At 50.0% G+C, this 19,150-nt stretch overlaps 2 protein-coding genes across 2 annotated transcripts; both read left to right on the top strand.

Moving 5' to 3' along the window:
• The first annotated feature begins 1,434 nt into the window (after positions 1–1,434).
• MIURF (mitochondrial elongation factor 1 upstream open reading frame) lies at positions 1,435–7,627 on the top strand. The gene is made up of 3 exons (XM_045363594.2): positions 1,435–1,525; positions 3,279–3,610; positions 7,447–7,627. The coding sequence occupies exon 2, from the start codon at positions 3,307–3,309 to the stop codon at positions 3,517–3,519; it is 213 nt and encodes a 70-aa protein (XP_045219529.1). The 5' UTR covers positions 1,435–1,525; positions 3,279–3,306; the 3' UTR covers positions 3,520–3,610; positions 7,447–7,627.
• MIEF1 (mitochondrial elongation factor 1) lies at positions 1,435–17,289 on the top strand. Its single transcript, XM_005567222.4, has 6 exons — positions 1,435–1,525; positions 3,279–3,610; positions 10,398–10,548; positions 10,975–11,152; positions 11,358–11,620; positions 12,680–17,289. The coding sequence occupies exons 3-6, from the start codon at positions 10,405–10,407 to the stop codon at positions 13,484–13,486; spliced, it is 1,392 nt and encodes a 463-aa protein (XP_005567279.2). The 5' UTR covers positions 1,435–1,525; positions 3,279–3,610; positions 10,398–10,404; the 3' UTR covers positions 13,487–17,289.
• The last annotated feature ends 1,861 nt before the right edge of the window (positions 17,290–19,150 follow it).

Raw genomic sequence — 19,150 nt, 5'->3', positions numbered from 1 at the left:
TGCGAAAGCACTGGCCTTCGTCCTGCTGCTCCTAGACCACATTGAGCTTAAGGGCATACCTGGGGGCAGGCCTGAAATGCTCTTCCCTGCCATGTTCTTCTCCTGGTTCTTGTCCTTTTGATAGCCTGACTATTCTGTAATTGCCCACCCCTCTCCTGGTAGATATTACCTTTTAATCCTCACCACAGCCCCAAGGCTGGGAGAGGTTAGGAAACTTGGCAGAGGGCAGCTGTCCCTAAGTGGTGGAACTGGAACTAGGAGCTAGCAGTGGCCCTGTGGCCCCGGACTCCAAAGCCCCAGGCCTTGGGCTTGGCTGAGCCAGGTACGGAGGGAGGCACTTGGGAGAGGGGACTTCCACAGAGAAACCACCTGGGTCCTCAAATCCAGTGAGAGACAGAGAAGCAAATGGATAAATTACAGTGCCTGGCAAATGGTAGGCGCCAATAAATACGTTTTGTTGTTGAACAGATTATGAGCCTTAAGATGTGCAGACGGCCGGGCGCGGTGGCTCACGCCTGTAATCCCAGCACTTTGGGAGGCCGAGGCGGGCGGATCACGAGGTCAGGAGATTAAGACCACGGTGAAACCCCGTCTCTACTAAAAATACAAAAAATTAGCCGGGCGCGGTGGCGGGCGCCTGTAGTCCCAGCTACTCGGGAGGCTGAGGCAGGAGAATGGCGTGAACCCAGGAGGCGGAGCTTGCAGTGAGCCAGGATCGCGCCACTGCACTCCAGCTTGGGCGACAGAGCGAGACTCCGTCTCAAAAAAAAAAAAAGATGTGCAGACATTTCCGTGGGGCCTAAAGAAGACACATGAGTGTATTAGAGGGAGCGAGGAAGGGGCTGGGAGAGATTTCCCAGTGAAGGGGGACATTTGAGGTACACTTTGAAGGAAGGGTAGGAGTTTGCTAGAAGCCACGCGGCCTGGGGAGTAGGAACAGCATGGAGGAAAGAAGTCGAAAAGAAGTCGATGTGAGAAAATAGGTTTGGAGGAGCTCTAAATATTAGTGTTAGAATTCCCTCAGGTACCCCAGGACCCCAGCCAGAGATCAGCAGACGGTACAGGAGGCTGGCCAGGCACCCCGGACAAGCTAAGGGGCTGCCAGCAGGTGAGGGGCCTAGCGGGTGCGGCAGCCTCGTTGGACAGCGAGGGTACCTCCTGCCCTCTAACCTTCTGCCAGCATCGGGACCACCCCGGTACCCACAGCCGGACCCAGACAGCGGAATCCTCTAGGGACAGGGCGCGAGTGGCCTCTGCAGGCCCGTCCCTTGGTGAGGTCACACACGGAGGCGGGGCTCAGGATTGGGGGGCGGAATCATGCGCAGGGGGCGGGGCCCGAGAGAGAGCTTGGAGGAGACCGGAAGTCCCTCCGCCTCCGCCCGCCCTCGTGCTCCCTTCAGCCCCTTCGTAGCTCAGTGCGCAAGGTCGTGTCCCGGAAGTGAAGGGGCCATGTTGATGGGTGACCCGGGGAGAGGTACCCGGCCGGAGGCGAGTCCTGCGGAGTGGTAGCGCGCGCGGCCTGCGGGTGAGTGAGGGGAGGAATGAGGACCGGCGGCTGCTGGGTGGCCGGGAGGTTGCGGCGCCTCCTCTCAGGCTGCTGCCGGCGCCTCGCATGCGGCCCGGACCCAGGAGACCGGCCTGCAGCCGGTGGTCTCGCCCCATCCCGTCCTGGGCTTTCCCCTGGGAGGCCCCTTGGCGGCCCCGCCCCGCCCCAACCTCGGAGACTTCCCGGGTCCCGGAGCAGGGCTGCCCTGGCCTCTGGGCCTCCGCACCCCGGCCCGGCCCCCAGGGTTGGGGAAGTGCAGACGGGCTGGGGCTCAGCCGCCCACTCTCCTAGCGACCTTGTAGTTACAGCCCTCGCCGTGACAGTCGGCTTTTGCCTCATCAAACACTTCTGTTGATTTTCTACATCGGAAGGCCGAGGGAGCTCTTAAACAGTTGAGGAAAAATGGACAGAGATGGTGGCTTGCTCAGGCTTGCGCAGGAAGTTAGCAAGGCCGGAGGCTAAGGGCTAGCGGACTTTGGGCCCAAAGTCCGATCTTTTTTTCCAGCCAAATACTTCCCCCACTCGGTGTCATTTCTTTATTTCTGAAACGGAGGTGATCATTTTTTCCACATAGGGACGTTGTGAAATTCTCTCCTTCGTTAAACATAATTTTGAGCCCCTTGTATGTGCCAAGCGCTGTGCTAGGAAAGTTCGCGGAGCACCCAGAAGTGCTGTACACATGGTCCGGCTCCAGCAAAGGGTAACTCATTCCAGAGGCAGGCAGAGTTGGGGTCAGGAGTGCAGCCCTCCCCTTGACAGTTGTGGGCCCGCGGGCAAGTTACTTCCCTCTGGGAGATTGTTTCCTCCACTTAAAATGGGGTAATGTTGACCCTAGGGTAGCTGACAGAATGAGTTGTTACGTGAGACATGCTTCAAACATTGTACATTGTGTATAGTGCAATATAGTGCAATAAGCATTTACTGTTACTAAGAACCCTGACCACCTCCTAGATTGTTAGTGTAAATGTGACAATGGGCAACAAAGCACTTTACAGATACGCTTGTGTAAGGGTTTATTGTTACTGAAGGAAGGCAGTGGCAGTTTATACTTAAATGTAATTGTTTATTGAGCATCTACAAACCTGGCTAGGTGGTACTAATAACAGCTGCTGTTGATAGAGTGCTTAGTGTGTGCCAAGTGCTGTTCTAAACATGTTCACATACATTAAATTCATCTAGTGCTTATGCCAACCATATGGGCAAAATAAGATTTTTATCCTCACTTTATAGATGAGGAACTGAGACAGGCACAGAGAGGTTAGGAGACTTGCCCACGGTAGTGCAGCTCGCAAGTGCTGATGCCAGGATTTAAGTATGGCTGAGTGCTTGTCTTCAGCCCTCCTAGATCACCCCCTGTGGTGAAGTTGTATTACCGTTCTTTACATGCACAGTTCTCAAAATATAACCCTATGTGGTAGGTACTATTGCCATAATATCCTAATCTCCATTTTGTAAGTGAGGACGCTGGTGCTCAGTGGGGATTCAGTCCTTTGCCCAAAGTCATATGGCACGTAAGTGGCAGGGCCAGGATTTGAGCCCTGGTGAACCACAACCTGTATGTTTCCAGAATGGGCATCCAGAGGCCGGGGTCTCTAGTCCTAGTCTTGCCATTAAGTCATAAGGTGATCTAGGGGGTCTCTGGAACTTGGATTAAAAATGTCTTATAGTCTCTACAGGTCCTTTTGTTATTAATTCTGATACTAGGCTTGTATGTCTTTCCTTCTGTTTATAGTGTGACACCCAGCCCCTGCCAGTCCCCCATGGCCCGGTGGAGCCGAGCAGCGGTGCTGAGTCTCTATCGGGCTCTGTTGCGCCAGGGCCGACAGCTTCGCTACACTGATCGAGACTTCTACTTTGCCTCCATCCGCCGTGAATTCCGAAAACATCAGAAGCTAGAGGACCCTGAGGCCCGGGAGAGGCAGCTGGAGAAGGGCCTGGTCTTTCTCAACGGCAAATTGGGGAGGATCATTTAGGATCCTCCAAGGGAAAGAGGACAAAGGTGCCTTCTGTAGACACTCCTGCTCTCTCCCATCCCCACCATACAGATGCATTAAGAAGCCTCAGGTATGTAGGCCCTTATTCCTGTAGGTTTCGTTATTTTTTTGTTGCAAGGGACCGAGAAAAGGATCAAAGTCGTCCTTTTAGTCATTAGAAATCAGTGGAGAGCCAGGTGCGCTGGTGTGCATCTATAGTCCCAGCTCTGCAGGAGGCTGAGGCAGGAGGATGGCTTGAGCCCAGGAGGTTGAGGCTGCAGTGAGCTATGATTGCATCACTGCACTCCAGGCTGGGTGACAGAATGGGACCCTATCTCTGGGGGAAAAAAAAAAAAAGGCCGGGCGTGGTGGCTCACGCCTGTAATCCCAGCATTTTGGGAGGCCGAGACGGGCGGATCATGAGGTCAGGAGATCGAGACCATCCTGGCTAACATGGTGAAACCCCGTCTCTACAAAAAATACAAAAAAAAAAATTAGCCAGGCGTAGTAGCGGGCACCTGTAGTCCCAGCTACTCGGGAGGCTGAGGCAGGAGAATGGCGTGAACCCGGGAGGCGGAGCTTGCAGTGAACCCAGATCGCGCCACCGCACTCTAGCCTGGGCAACTGAGCAAGACTCCGTCTTGGAAAAAAAAAAAAAAAAAGAGGACATTTGAGGTCTGCCTCAAATGAGAAATAGAGGCTTATCAGCAGCGGGGCAGGGAAGTGGGAACTGCACAATTTTTTTTTTTTGAAGAGACAAGGTCTCACTCTCGCCCAAGTTGCAGTACGGTGGCATGATCATAGCTCTCGGGAACCTTGAATGCCTGGCCTCAAGCAGTCTTCCCTTTTCAGCCTCCTGAGTAGCTGGGATGCCAGGCATGTACCAATGTGCCCAGCTAATTTTTTATTTTTTATTTTTTTGTAGAGATAGTCTTGCTGTGTTGCCCAGGCTGCTCTCAAACTCTTAGCCTCAAGCGATCCTCCCATCCTTGCCTCCCAAAGCATTGGGATTATAGGGGCAAACAGCTCTGCCTGTCCAGAAACTGCACTTTGTAGTCTGGAAACTTAAGTCTGGTGTGGCCAGAATGGTACCTCTGTAAGGCAGATAGCCAGAGTTGAGGCTGGGCCAGATCTGGAAGGACATTGACTCCAAGTTGAGATGGTAATGTATATCTTATTATGCGGGGACCATCACAGCTCTGTAAGCAGAGGAATGACATAGCCACATTTGTATCGTAGAGGGAGCGTACCAGTGGCAGTGTGAAGAATAAATTGATGAGAGATACTAGAGGTAGTGGATGTAGCTGGATGAGATTGAGGGACCGAGGGGTGGGGGTGGCCGCATATAAACACAGTGTGTATAGCAGTGGGACTTGGTGATCAGTTGGCTGAGGCAGGAGGAGGAGAGAGAAAGATGAAGAGTAACTGGGTAACTGGGTGTAAGGCCTGCCAGCTGGGTGGAGGGTGCTGCTTTTAACTGGAGGAGGGAAAGCTGGAGGAGGAGCCTTATGTAATGGCTTTTGGTTCTTCTCAGCCACTTAGGATTGGTACACCTGCCTTTGGCAGTACGGGGCCGGGGTGGGGTGATGCCCATGGGAGCCTGTCTGCACAGGGAGGGTTGGCTAGCAGATCTGGGAGGGCATTAGGGCGTTCCTTGAAATCTTTGTGTTCCTAATATATTTTGGTTGTGACTTGGGCTACACGCTGCTATCACCACCTCCTCAAAAAAACCAAGAAACAAAATGCTGTAGGGTTAATACTTCATTCCCACAGCAGATACTTAGTATGCATCAAACACTGCACACCCTGGGGATGCAGCAGTGAATGAGCCCAGGTGTCCCCCAGAAGCATATGGTCGGGGGTTAATGGAGTGGAGATGGGAACAAGGTGGGGAGCAAGTACCTAGGACCCCTGTAGATTAGTTCTCCCCACCAGCTTGAGCTCAGGGTTCAAATCTTGGCCATGTAATTTACTGACACAGTGACCTTGGGTCAGTTACAGAAACTACTCAGTTTCTTCATCCTGTAAATTTGGAATAATATTACTGATCTCATGGGATTGTTGTTGTGAGGATTGAGGGAATTAATAATAAGTGTAAAATTCCCAGCACATAATGCACACTCAATATACGTTACCTAGTCTCGTACGTACTCAAGCAAGATAGGTTTATAAAAAGGCCTATGGCTTTTTCAATTAAAATAAGTTGGAACTTTAACAATTCTGTGCTGTCATCCTAGGAAGCCACAAGGCCTCCATTATTCATCATCCTTACTTTATTAGGGTAATGAGCATTTCTGTTCCCATTTTTGTATCTAGGGAGACAGGTTAAATAACTTGCCTGCAGTGTTGGCAGAGCTCAAATTCTCTATCCCTAGTTCTGCCCACCAGGTCTGTGTTCCTTTTTTGTTTTTTATTTTAACCATCTTAACCATTTTAAAGTATACAGTTCAGGAGCAGTAAGTATGTTCACATTGTTGTGTAACAGAGCCCCAGAACTTTTTTCATCTGGCACATCTGAAACTCTATACCCATTAAACAATGGAGTTCCTTCATGACAGTCCTGATTGGAGGTGCAGTTCTTACCTGCTAGTAGGCTGTAAGGTTATGTAGCAGAACCTGAGTGGAGAATGTGTCGTGGAGAAGCAGTTTAAACTGGAACAAGTTGAATTAACTCTTCAAGTAAGGTCCATGTCTGTCTGTTGAGCTTGTGGACGCTTTCTTCTATTCCAGGTCACCAGGTCTGTGATGTCAGTTGGTCCTTGGATGGTGGGTGGGGGGTGTATATTGCACTACAGCAGGAAAAGCCTTTTTTTTTTTTTTTTTTTTTGAAACGGAGTCTTGCTCTGTCGCCCAGGCTGTAGTACAGTGGGTGCAGTGCAGTCTTGGCTCACTGCAACCTCCGCCTTGCAGGTTCAAGTGAGTCTCCTGCCTCAGCCTCCCGAGTAGCTGGGACTACAAGCGCCCGCCACCACACCCAGCTAATGTTTTGTATTTTTAGTAGAGACAGGGTTTCACCTGTTAGCCAGGATGGTCTCGGTCTCCTGACCTTGTGATCCGCCCACCTTGGCCTTCCAAAGTATTGGGATTACAGGTGTGAGGCACTGCGTCCGGCGGAAAAGGCTTTAACAAGCTGGCCCAACTTAATAGTTTTGATCTTAGCTGGTGGCTCACGCCTGTAATCCCAGCACTTTGGGAGGCTGAGGTGGGTGGATCACCTGAGGTCAGGAGTTCGAGACCAGCCTGGCTAACATGGTGAAACCCCCGCTCTACTAAAAATACAAAAAATTAGCAGGGCGTGGTGGCACATGCCTGTAATCCCAGCTACTAGGGAGGCTGAAGCAGGATTACATAGGGAGGCTGAAGCAGGAGAACTGCTTGAACCCAGGAGGCGGAGGTTGCAGTGAGCCGGGATTGCCCCACTACACTCCAGCCTGGGTGACAGAGCGATACTCAGTCTCAAAAAAAAAAAAAAAGAAAGAAAGAAAAAATAGTTTTGATCTAAAAAATAGTGATACTCAAGACGGTATCACTGCGAATTTTAAAGTCCGTTTTAGAGCAGTCTCAAAAGGTGAAATATCACTCAGAGGACAGTCTGGGTTGCTGACTGAATTCTGGAAGCTGACCTTTGTCCTGTGGATGGAAATCTTAAAAGACTAGATGATAACTCATTTGTGGAGCACTTTTACAGTTTATAGACCATCCACTGCAATACAGTTTATACCGTTCACATACAGTATTGCAGTGGGTGGTATTTCCTCACTACAACCCTGTGATTTGGTCCCATGCAGGGACCATTATCCCCTTTTCGTAGCTGAGGTGTTAAGTAACTCATTTGAGGTCACCCAGCTAATAAGTCAGGGCTTAAGGCAAGTTCCGTATCTCAGGATTTCTGACTCTAAAACCCACGCTCTGTTTTGTCATCTGTAGCACCACCTTGCAGTCATCAGAAGGGCGCCAAGGACTAAAATGGTCCAGGGAGGCTGCTTCTGCCCGGAGCGAGGAGGTGCCCTTCTGGCCTTGCTGCATCACACTGAAGGATCATTTAGAGGGCCCTTGTGTCCAGTGGCTCTCCCTATTGTAAATATTTCAGTAAAGAGTTAAAACGAGACATTGTTATGTGTGGGGAAATGTATAATGTTCTGCTTTTTTCCTGATTGGGTTACTCTGCTCTGCTAAGTTTGGTATGGCTCGTCTCTGTCTCAGTGTCTCACTGTCTGGAGGGAGGGTGTCTGGTGCTCTTCCCTGACTCCACCTGTAAATACAAACGTTAACTCTTCTCCCTGGCCTTGCTCTGTACATTTGAGGTAAGAATGTACTTGGTTTGGCCAGATAGTCTCTCATGTCCCTAAACCTGAAGCTTCTGTTGACTGTAAATGGTAGAGAAAAGGAAAGTACCCCCAAGGTGTGAACTCTAGTTAGGGAAAAAATATTTTTGGGCTTGACAGTGACTCTTAGTTAACTCAATTGCTGGAATAATAGAGTCAGAAATATTTCTTTGTTTTTCAGGGAGGTAGAGGCAGGAGCATAATATGCGGAAGCTGGCAATACCCAGTTGTAACATGGTATTAGAAGGAATGTTATTTTACATGGAAGATAATCCCTAGTGATCCTTTTTTTTTTCCTCGAGACAGAGTCCTGCTCTGTCGCCCAGGCTGGAGTGCAATGGCAATTCTCCTGCCTCGGCCACCATGCCTGGCTAATTTTTTGTATTTTTAGTAGAGACGGGGTTTCACTATGTTGGCCAGGCTGGTCTCGAACTTCTGACCTTGTGATCCACCCGCCTTGGCCTCTCAAAGTGCTGGGATTACAGGTGTGAGCCACCGCGCCCAGCGGATCCTGTCTCTTGATGTCCTCCCATTCTGGGACACTAAATGGTATCCGACTTTGGTTTCCCTTATGTCATTCCTGGTGTGAAGGATACAGGATATTATAGAGGAGAGTGGCAGGTATTCCAATCTGAACCACGCTGTCATCCTTGCCCCGGCTCAGGCCCAGGGTTCTAACTCCACGGGAATGGGCTTATCTGGGGACTGCTGCTGCTGCAGTCAGGAAGCCTCCCCTCCAGCCGGGAGCAGCACTGGCCTGAGCACTGCGCTGGAGGCCAGCCTCTTCGCTGTGGTGCCCAAGTACTCCTTTCAGGTGACCACATTTTTAGTTCCTCTTCCAAGTGTAATCGAGCAGATGGGTGTTTTGTTTTCCAGTTAGCAGTCAAGTCTGCAGTGTCCTTTGTGTTTTTATCTCCCAGGATACCAGTCTCACCTAAGCTTTTTTTTTTTTTTTTGAGACAGAGTCTCGTTCTGTCGCCCAGGCTGGAGTGCAGTGGCCGGATCTCAGCTCACTGCAAGCTCCGCCTCCCGGGTTTACGCCATTCTCCTGCCTCAGCCTCCCGAGTAGCTGGGACTACAGGCGCCCGCCACCTCGCCCGGCTAGTTTTTTGTATTTTTTTAGTAGAGACGGGGTTTCACCGTGTTAGCCAGGATGGTCTCGATCTCCTGACCTCGTGATCCGCCCGTCTCGGCCTCCCAAAGTGCTGGGATTACAGGCTTGAGCCACCGCGCCCGGCCTCACCTAAGCTTTTATAGTCCCTGCTGCCCACTTTTCTCAAGAAACAAAGCATTTGTCAAGTAGGAGGGTCCATGGAGGGACCTTTCTCACATATGGATGTGTAGTTCCAGTTCCATGTGCAGGGTGTTTGGTACATGTTGTTTTGTGTTTGGTTTGCAGAAAGTAGATAGAATAAGGGCCGATTTGATTTGGGTAAGGGTGAGCATGGTACAGTAGAAAAAGCATCATACAAGGAGTGGGGAGTCCTGAGTTCTGGAGATGACTGTGTCATTTCGTTTTTGTTTTTGAGGTGGAGTTTCGCTCTTGTTGCCCAGGCTAGAGTGCAATAGTGTTATCTTGGCTCACTGCAAAGGCCTTCCAGGTTCAAGGGATTCTTCTGCCTCGGCCTCCTGAGAAGCTGTGATTACAGGAGTGCGCCATCATATCTGGCTAATTTTGTATTTTTAGTAGTGACGGGGTTTCTCCATGTTGACTAGGCTTGTCTTGAACTGCTGACCTCAGGTGATCTGCTCACTTCGGCCTCCCAAAGTGCTGGGATTACAGGTGTGAGCCACCGTGCCCGGCCCATTTTGTTTTTTGTTTTTATTTTTAAGAGATGGGGACCTGCGTTATCACATTGGGAAGGGGTAGAGAGACCTGCGTTATCACATTGGGAAGGGGTAGAGAGACCTGCGTTATCACATTGTGAAGGGGTAGAGAGACCTGCGTTATCACCCCTGTGAAGGGGTAGAGAGACCTGCATTATCACATTGTGAAGGGGTAGAGAGACCCGCGTTACCACATTGTGAAGGGGTAGAGAGACCCGCGTTATCACATTGGGAAGGGGTAGAGAGACCTGCGTTATCACATTGGGAAGGGGTAGAGAGACCTGCGTTATCACATTGGGAAGGGGTAGAGAGACCTGCGTTATCACATTGGGAAGGGGTAGAGAGACCTGCGTTATCACATTGGGAAGGGGTAGAGAGACCTGCGTTATCACATTGGGAAGGGGTAGAGAGAGGGTTGTTTTGCATGTGGGGTACTTCATTGTAATATAAAAAAGGATTGACACTGAGCTTAATGTTTTCTTAATCTCACTAGCTTGGGGAAGGTTTTCCTACAGTACCCAGGATCCGTCCCTTCTCCTTGCATCCTGATCTATCATGGGACACTGTAGCTCCTTCTAGACCCTAAAGCATACAGTGCTGGAGGCAAGAGGATTTGAGTTGCTGGAACTCACAGAGTACCCTGTACTTGTTGGGGTTTGGGTTGTTGAGGGAGGGAGGTTCTTGGGGTCCCAGTACTTAACGGCCGTGTTCTATCTTCATTCTCAGATGAGCAATGGCAGGCGCTGGTGAGCGCAAAGGCAAGAAGGATGACAATGGCATTGGCACGGCCATTGACTTTGTGCTCTCCAATGCCCGGCTGGTGCTGGGGGTGGGTGGAGCGGCCATGCTGGGCATCGCCACGCTGGCAGTTAAGCGGGTAAGTGCATGCAGCCAGGGTTAGGGGTGGGATGTAGTGGTATGGTCATAACATGTAATATTTTATAGAAAGAAAATGTCGAAGCATTCTAGTAATAGGAGGGAATGATCGCAATGATGTTAAGTGAAAAAAACAGGTTTCAAAAGTACGTATAGAGTGGTCCTCATTACATGCATCTAGAAAGAAACATACCAGATATTACAAACAGATTTCTTTGGGTCATGACATATGGATTATCTATGTCTTATTTAGTCTTCCCTGAGATTTTCTGCATGGAGCAAAGTATTCTATAATCTAGAATAAAAACAAAATTACTAAAAGATAGTAGTTGACCTTACTAGGACAGAGCTTCTGGAGAGGAAGTAAATTGGAAGGAAATAGGGAAAGAGGGCAGGTTTATGTCCTGTGTCCTCTCTGCTATTTCAGATGTACGATCGGGCGATCAGTGCCCCTACCAGCCCCACCCGCCTGAGCCATTCAGGGAAAAGGAGCTGGGAAGAACCAAACTGGATGGGCTCCCCCCGACTGCTGAACAGGGACATGAAGACGGGCCTGAGCCGGTCCCTGCAGACCCTTCCCACAGACTCCTCTGCCTTTGACACAGGTGAGAAGGGCTGCTGCCCCTCCTGGGACCTCTCTGGACTTTCAGTACCACTCCTGCACTCAACAGATGTTTCTTGAGCACATCTGTGCCAGGCACTGTGCCAGCACTTGCCCTCCATGCCAGGCCCTTCTTTCTGGGGCTGAGGCAGCTGTGGACTGAGCAGGCATGGGCAGAGCTCACGTGCCTCTCTCTCTTGCCTTGGCAGATACATTCTGCCCGCCCCGGCCCAAGCCAGTGGCCAGGAAGGGCCAGGTAGACTTGAAGAAGTCACGACTCCGCATGTCCCTGCAGGAGAAACTTCTTACTTACTACCGGAACCGGGCAGCCATCCCTGCTGGAGAGCAGGCTCGGGCCAAGCAAGCTGCTGTGGACATATGTGCCGAGCTCCGGAGCTTCCTGCGGGCCAAGTTGCCTGACATGCCGCTTCGGGACATGTACTTGAGTGGCAGCCTCTATGATGACCTGCAGGTAACAAGGTGGTTCTCATGGTGGGTGGGGTTTGGGTGCTAAGCACAGTAGTGTTGTTGGCACAGATCAGTGTCCAGGCTTGCTAGAAAGACTGAGGTCTTACAGCTTCCGAATCCTGTGTACTGCAGCAGCATTTGGAGAGCCATACTTGTTATTCTTTTTTTGTTTTGTTTTGTTTTGTTTTTGAGACGGAGTCTCGCTCTGTCGCCCAGGCTGGAGTGGTGTAGTGGCGTGATCGCGACTCACTGCAAGCTCCACCTCCCGAGTTCAAGCGATTCTCCTGCCTCAGCCTTCTGAGTAACTGGGATTACAGGTGTGTGCCATCACTCCCGGCTAATTTTTTTTGTATTTTTAGTAGAGACAGGGTTTTGCCATGTTGGCCAGGCTGGTCTCGAACTCCTGACCTCAGGTGATCCACCCACCTTGGTCTCCCAAATTGCTGGGATTACAGGTGTGAGCCACCACACCTGGCATGTTATTCTTTCGAAATTCTTGTGTCTTTAATCCTTTCTCATGTTTTAGTCCTACTTACAACTTTTAAGAAGCTATAAGAGGCTTCCTCCTTCCTATGTTCTTGTATCCATCTCTCCTTTCTAGTTTTCTCAGTCTGTGTAGATTGATATGGTGACATGAAAGAATTCTTTTTTTTTTTTTTTTTTTTTTTGAGATGGAGTCTTGTTCTGTTGCCCAGGCTGGAGTACAGTGGCACAATCTTGGCTCACTGCAACCTCTGCCTCCTGCGTTCAAGCAATTCTCCTGCCTCAGCCTCCCGAGTAGCTGGGACGACAGGCACCCGCCACCATGCCTGGCTAATTTTTTTGTATTTTTAGTAGAAACGGGGTTTCACCATGTTGGCTAGGCTGGTCTTAAACTCCTGACCTCAAGTGAGCTGGCCGCCTCGGCCTCCCACAGTGCCGGGATTACAGGCGTGAGCCACCGCGCCTGGCCTAGAGTTCCCATTCTTGCTGGGGGAATGTAAGATGGTGGGAGCCGTGTTGGAGGAAGCGTGTCATTTGAACAGAGTAAACCCTCCAAACGTTTTAAATTCTGCTCTGACAGGTGGTGGCAGCTGACCACATCCAGCTGATTGTGCCCCTTGTGCTGGAGCAGAACCTGTGGTCGTGTATTCCTGGTGAAGACACCATCATGAATGTTCCTGGCTTCTTCCTGGTTCGTCGTGAGAATCCAGAGTACTTTCCTCGTGGGAGCAGTTACTGGGACCGCTGTGTAGTAGGGGGCTACCTCTCCCCAAAGACAGTCGCAGATACATTTGAGAAGGTGGTGGCTGGCTCCATCAATTGGCCAGCCATAGGGTCCCTCTTGGACTATGTGATCCGCCCGGCGCCACCCCCGGAGGCCCTCACACTGGAGGTACAGTACGAGCGTGACAAACATCTCTTCATTGACTTCCTGCCATCAGTGACCCTCGGTGACACAGTCTTGGTGGCCAAACCACACCGGCTAGCCCAGTATGACAACCTGTGGCGGCTGAGCCTGCGTCCCGCAGAGACGGCACGCCTGCGGGCTCTGGACCAGGCTGACTCGGGCTGCCGATCTCTGTGCCTCAAGATCCTCAAGGCCATATGCAAGTCCACCCCGTCTCTGGGCCACCTCACTGCCAGCCAGCTAACCAATGTCATCCTCCTCTTGGCCCAGGAGGAGGCTGACTGGTCTCCAGATATGCTGGCCGACCGTTTCCTGCAGGCCCTGAGGGGACTTATCAGCTACTTAGAGGCTGGAATCCTGCCCAGTGCTCTAAACCCCAAGGTGAACTTATTTGCAGAGCTCACCCCTGAAGAAATAGACGAATTAGGATACACTCTGTATTGCTCATTGTCCGAGCCAGAGGTGCTGCTGCAGACGTAGGGCAGGTGAAGGCCAAAGCGGGTGTTGGTGGTCAGGCCCTGGATTCTCCGTTAGATACACTTGGCTACGTAGTTGGTGCCTCACAGGGTTCCTGGTGCCTGCTGTCTTGCTGATCATCAACCTGGTCACTTCATGCTGATTAGAATGACATCTCTTCCGTCTCCTATTTTCCTACCCAACTCTTCCTATTTTTGTTACCAATCACTGTGCTCCCTGCTCCCCCTGGCTCCACGCTAATTTTTCTGGAATGAATTGAGAAGGTGGTGTGCTGGCCTGAGCTGATGGACCACTTGTTTTGCATTTCAGCCCATGTTTGCTGCCTCTGTCTGGTCTGCCTTGCCTGTTTGCCTGTTCCTATTCAGTGTCTTTTCTATTTTTTCCTCTCTTGTTCATGCCTTCTGTTTTGCTCTTGTCCCTGGAGCATATCTGCCTAATTAAGATGTTGCCTTTTAGTTGAATGCCACTGAAGAGCTGTGATAGCATGTTTCAAAGCTGAACTCTACAGAGTGAGTGCTGGGACAGTATTTAGGGTTTCTGGGAGTGAGGCTGGTAGAAGAGCTGGCCTTGACCCCGGTTCCTGGAGTAGAGTCTGCCCTCCCCGCCATCTCCTGACCCATTCCTAAATGCTGAGAACGTCTCTCACGGAAACACTGTTAGTGATCCCCACAGGACAAGCTGGATTCTAAGTTATTTGCAGATTGAATTTCTGGGTGGCTATCAGCAGAAGTGCAGAGTAGGGAACCAGAGCTGGTTAAGGGCCTAGTGGAGGGTTTGTGTGCCCAGTGTCTGTTCCTCATCTGTGGCTGCAGGGGTCAGACAGACAAGGATGGGGGCTGCCAGGACACCACCTCCTCATGAATGCTGGTTTTCACCCCTTTTCCTTATTTTATTGCCAATCAGGACAAGGCCTTGAAGGAACGCAGCCTTAGCCATCAGTTGAGGGTGAGGGAGGTAGACAGGCGACTGAATGTCAGTTGGAAAATCTGGTCACTAGTTGGGGTTTGGTGGCCATGTTTTCTCCCCAGGCAGGCCCTGCTTTTCTAGGATGTGGCCTTAGGCAAGAACAGACCCAACAGCCAGCCCTTCATCCTCCAGTGTCTGCCATAGGAACGTGAGAGGGCTGTTTGCTGAGCGCTCAGGGTACGGCCAGAGGGCAAGTGAGCATGCACAGACCTCTTTCCCCTGTCCTGTTTCTCACCCAGCACCTGGGGAGATTGGTGCTACCAAGGAAGAGAGCACACAGATAAGGCAGAGGGGAGGAGATGGGCATTTCTTACGTTCCTCATTGTTTCCTGCTGCTGAGATTGCAGTATTTATTGCAATGTAAATGTATCCTGAAGGTGGGGAGGAATGTTTAATCCACCATGTCCATGTGTCGTCTTGGTTTGTGTTTTTCCCTGTTTGTGGCAAGACTCTGATGATAATTCTGTTTCTCATCTGCCTATTCAGTATTTTGTTTTCCTCCCGTCAAGTTGTCTTATGTTTTCGATGACTACCTCTCCATCAGTGAGGTTCTGGTGAAGCTCTCTGCAGCTGTCTCATTCCTTTCCAATGATAGTAACAGGAAATAACTCTTTAGCATTGATACCTCAGCAGCAATTTAGGGTAGAGATTCCTGCCCCTGTTTTGTCACAGATTAGGAAGTTGACAACTAGGCTTAACCTTGACTATATTTAGAGGTCTTTTTGGCTCTTTTCCCCTTAACAAGGATTTCTTATGGTGGTTTCAATTTCATTTGCATAAAAGTATTAAGAGGGAACAAAAAACGATAAAGCTGAGAATCGTGAGAGAGCTTATCTGTCTGTTGGTAAGACTCAAATGAGAGTTTAAAAAAAAAAAAAATCTGTATGCCTGAGTACCATCCTGGATGAATCTAGAAGGTATGGGGTAGAGCCTAACAGTGAGGGTTCCATTGTACCCATTGGGTTTCCATTACAGGGAAGGGAGAGGAGAGGATTGATAGAGTGTTGCAAAAGTATAGATTATTCTTCATTGAGATAAAGGATTTGGTTTCCCTGCCATGAGTATTAAAAAATTCTAAGTTTTCCCAACCTCGCATCTCTGACCAAATTTCACATAAACCATTGGAAGGAGGCTGGGCATAGTGACTCACGCTTGTAATCCCAGCACTGGGAGGCTAAGGCGGGTGGATCGCTTGAGGTCAGGAGTTTGAGACCAGCCTGGCCGACATGGTGAAACCCCATCTCTACCAAAAAGATAAAAATAAGCTGGGCGTGGTAGCAGGTGCCTGTAATCCCAGGTACTCGGGAGGCTGAGGCAGGAGAATCACTTAAACCCGGAGAGTGGAGGTTGCAGTGAGCTGAGATCACACCACTGCACTCCAGCCTGGGTGACAGAGTGAGACCCTGTTTCAAAAAATTTTAAAAAATAAAAATTGGAAGGAGAGCTTAAAAAAGATAAGATTTTAAGAGTTCCAAGTTATTTTAGTGTAATTGTCACTTGAGAAAGGCAAATGAGTTTATCATTCTTCTTAAAGAGCATCTCTTTTAACTGTTTGACAAAACCATAACTTTGTCATTTTACAAGCAAGAACCTCTTAAGAAGTCCTCAGAACTAGAAGCAGTGTGAACTCTCAGCCTTGGTCCTGGTGGGTTTGCTGACCATGACTGGGCAAGCCATTCTTTTTGCTGCCATCTTCCTCTTCATAAAATGTGGAACATAGGCACTCGCTTTGAGATTTTTAGATAGAAGAAGACATTCTGCACCTGCCCCCTTTTTTAAATCTTTGGGAAAAGATGAGTAATTTTCCCCGCTACTCTGCCTTCCTGTTCAGTAACTCTTACTTTTGCCTGAAGTAATAGCATCTTCTACTTCTCCATCTAGAGATTTTTGTGTGTGTGCCATCAAGGTTAGCAAACCTTATACTTCGCCTAACACTTAAAAAATGCACTCATTATCTTAAACCTAATAAATTCCAGAGTTTATTTTGGTTCTCTTCTGTTGCCCTTCCTAAAAAATGAGTTCAAGATGACAGTATTTTTCTTTACATGCTTGGTTGTGAGTTTTAAAGTTTTATTTAAATATATGTTGAAGCTCCAGTTTAAAGAAAGCATTGCAGAGGCCCACGGTCTCCTGGGTCCCGGCCGGTGGAGGCGCACCTGTCCATATTCCACATTCGCTGACGGTGCTCCCTGCACTCCACTCAAGGTGAGAGTGCAGATAGTCTTGAAGGGGAATCAGCTTCAGGATGGAAGGACCCAGGAGAGGCCCCGAGGGGGGATTCTGTAAATACAGACTACTGCGAGTGTGCAGAGCTCTGTGCCATGGTAGTTCCTTGGGACTCTGACTTGGCTGACAACTTGTGCTGTCAGAGGATTTGTTAGAACTCTGCCCTTTTGTCTGAAGCTCAAGGCCAAGGAGACTTAGCATAGAGCTGACCCCTGCACCAGGCTGGGAGGCTCCAGCCCTTGTAGATGCCACTTACTATAAGTGGCCAGAATACCAGAGATGTGGGTTCCATGGTCAGCTGCACACTAAGTGTTTACCTTTACATTTGGATCACCTTGTAGTCTTTAATTATTGGTCCCTGAGGCCAAGTCCACAGCTTGCCTTCTAGTCACTTGCCTGCCCATCAGTGGTGGTGGATGTGTTAGCTGGTAGATTTGGAATCAGTCACCAGTCTTTCTGTACTGTCTTGGTTAGGTCTGTATAAGTAGAGGCAGCTTAGCCCTGAGACCCAGAGAGCTGCTATCCTTTTTCTCCTTGCGGGAGGAAATAAAACTGGGGAACACAATGTCCTTCCATAGCATAGGAAGAATAAAATAAAAGTCTCCTTTCCACCAGTGTTGACTTGTGTGTGTTGCATGAAACATCTTCCTGTGGGAGTGGTACTGGGTCTCCATTTTCAGCTAGAGTAACCTTTGAAGTGTTTGAGCTAGGTCTCTATAAAAGAATGCATGGGACAGGCTGCCATGAGAGTCATTCTTTCATGACCTTTTCAGTGTCAAAACTGGGGCAGTGTTACTTTAATACTCAACCATTTGCACCATCATCTGTCAGGAGGTACTGTCTATAGCAAAAGGAGAACACGTCCTGTGGGTCCCTAGTTCGTCCTTTGGAAGACATGGCTAATGGCTCAGGGATTCTTACTGCCTCTGCATGGAAAGGCTAGACAACTCCTGTATTTATTATTATTAAGACAGGGTCTTGCCCTGTTGCCCAGGCTGAGTTGCAGTGTTGTGATTACAGCTCACTGCAGCTTGGAATTCCTGGGCTCAAGCAATCCTCCCACCTCTGCCTGAGTAGGTGGGACTACAGGCTGGAGCCACTGCTCCTGGCACCAATTCTGTATATCTCAACACTCATGATTCCCCAAAGAGAAAGAAAAACCATACTTTTATTCCAGCATCCGGTATGCCTTGTGTATACCTGTATACAAGTTTTAAAGTTGTTGGTTTCATCTCATTAAATAATAGTTAAGAGTCCTCTGAGGCAGCAGGAGGATGTGGAGAGTAGCACAGGTCAGGGTCAGGTGACCTGAGTTCTATGAAGGGTAGCAGCAATAGCAACTATTATTGGGTGCTTACATGTACCAGGCGCTATGCTAAGTGCTTTACATGTATGACTTCACTTCATGGGGCAAGGATACTCATCAGTAGTCTCATTTTACAAATGAGGAAACCGAGGCTCAAAGAGGATAAGTCACTTAGCCAAAATGTCCCAGCCAGGATTCTTTTGGGTGAGCTCCCCAAAATCTGTCTTCTAACTCCTACCCTATACTCCCTCCACTGGGAGCTGTGCGACTTTGAGCAAGAAGCTTCATCCCATTGGGCCTCGGTTTACCATTGGAAAGGACTTGTGGGCGAGGTTGAATGAGCGCAGCAGATGGCCTGTGGTTATTTAGAGCAGTGCTTCCCTGGTGGTTTGATACCACAGCGATCATAGAAATACTTGTGTGGCCCGGTGAAATGGAGGCGGAAACAGTTTCTACCTTCACAGGGCCTGACTGGAGGGGGCTGAGGACGATGCGGAGGTTTCCTGTATTAAAACAGACTACCCCCCCTTCCCAACGCACAACCCCGAGCACGTGGCCGTGGGTTCCCAAGCGCCTCTCCTCCCAGGGCCATGGGCATGACCACTGAAAAGCGGGTTAGGCCGGGGAGTTCAGAACCCGGAGTGAATCGAAACTACCCCAGGTAGATGGCAGCGAAGAAAATTCTGTTCTTAGGGGAACGCAATCTTCGGACACCAGAAGTTCCCCTATGATGCTATTCTGTGGCAGCCTCGCACTTGAGCCGGATGAGAATTGTAAAAACCCAGGTTGGGCGACAGGACGGCGCGTCTTCCCGGCTCCTTTCCAGAGTTTAGACGGAGCCATGCAGACTCAGCTGGCCTTTGAGTGTAGGTGGGCAGGCCCGAGGCGCCCTCTCGAGACCCCTTCAACCTCCCGGGGGCAGCAACACCGTGTCGGCTATGAATGGCGTCTCTGGAAAACTCAGGCTTGGAACAGGTAACCCCGCGGTTTCCGCAGGCCAGAAATTAGCCCCCGCAACCGAAGGACGCGCAGGCTGGGAGTGGCGGCGGGGCCGCCAGTGGCGGACCTCCACTGAGGGCGGCGGGACCCGACCGCAGGGGCTGGGCCCTGAGGCCACTATGGGGTGCGCTAGGCTAAGGTCTCCTGGGGGCAGAAGCCAGTGCGATTGT

This window comes from Macaca fascicularis, chromosome 10 (assembly GCF_037993035.2).
Source record: "Macaca fascicularis isolate 582-1 chromosome 10, T2T-MFA8v1.1".
In the NCBI taxonomy this organism is placed as follows: domain Eukaryota; kingdom Metazoa; phylum Chordata; class Mammalia; order Primates; family Cercopithecidae; genus Macaca; species Macaca fascicularis.
This window is presented reverse-complemented; position numbering and strand designations above follow the sequence as displayed.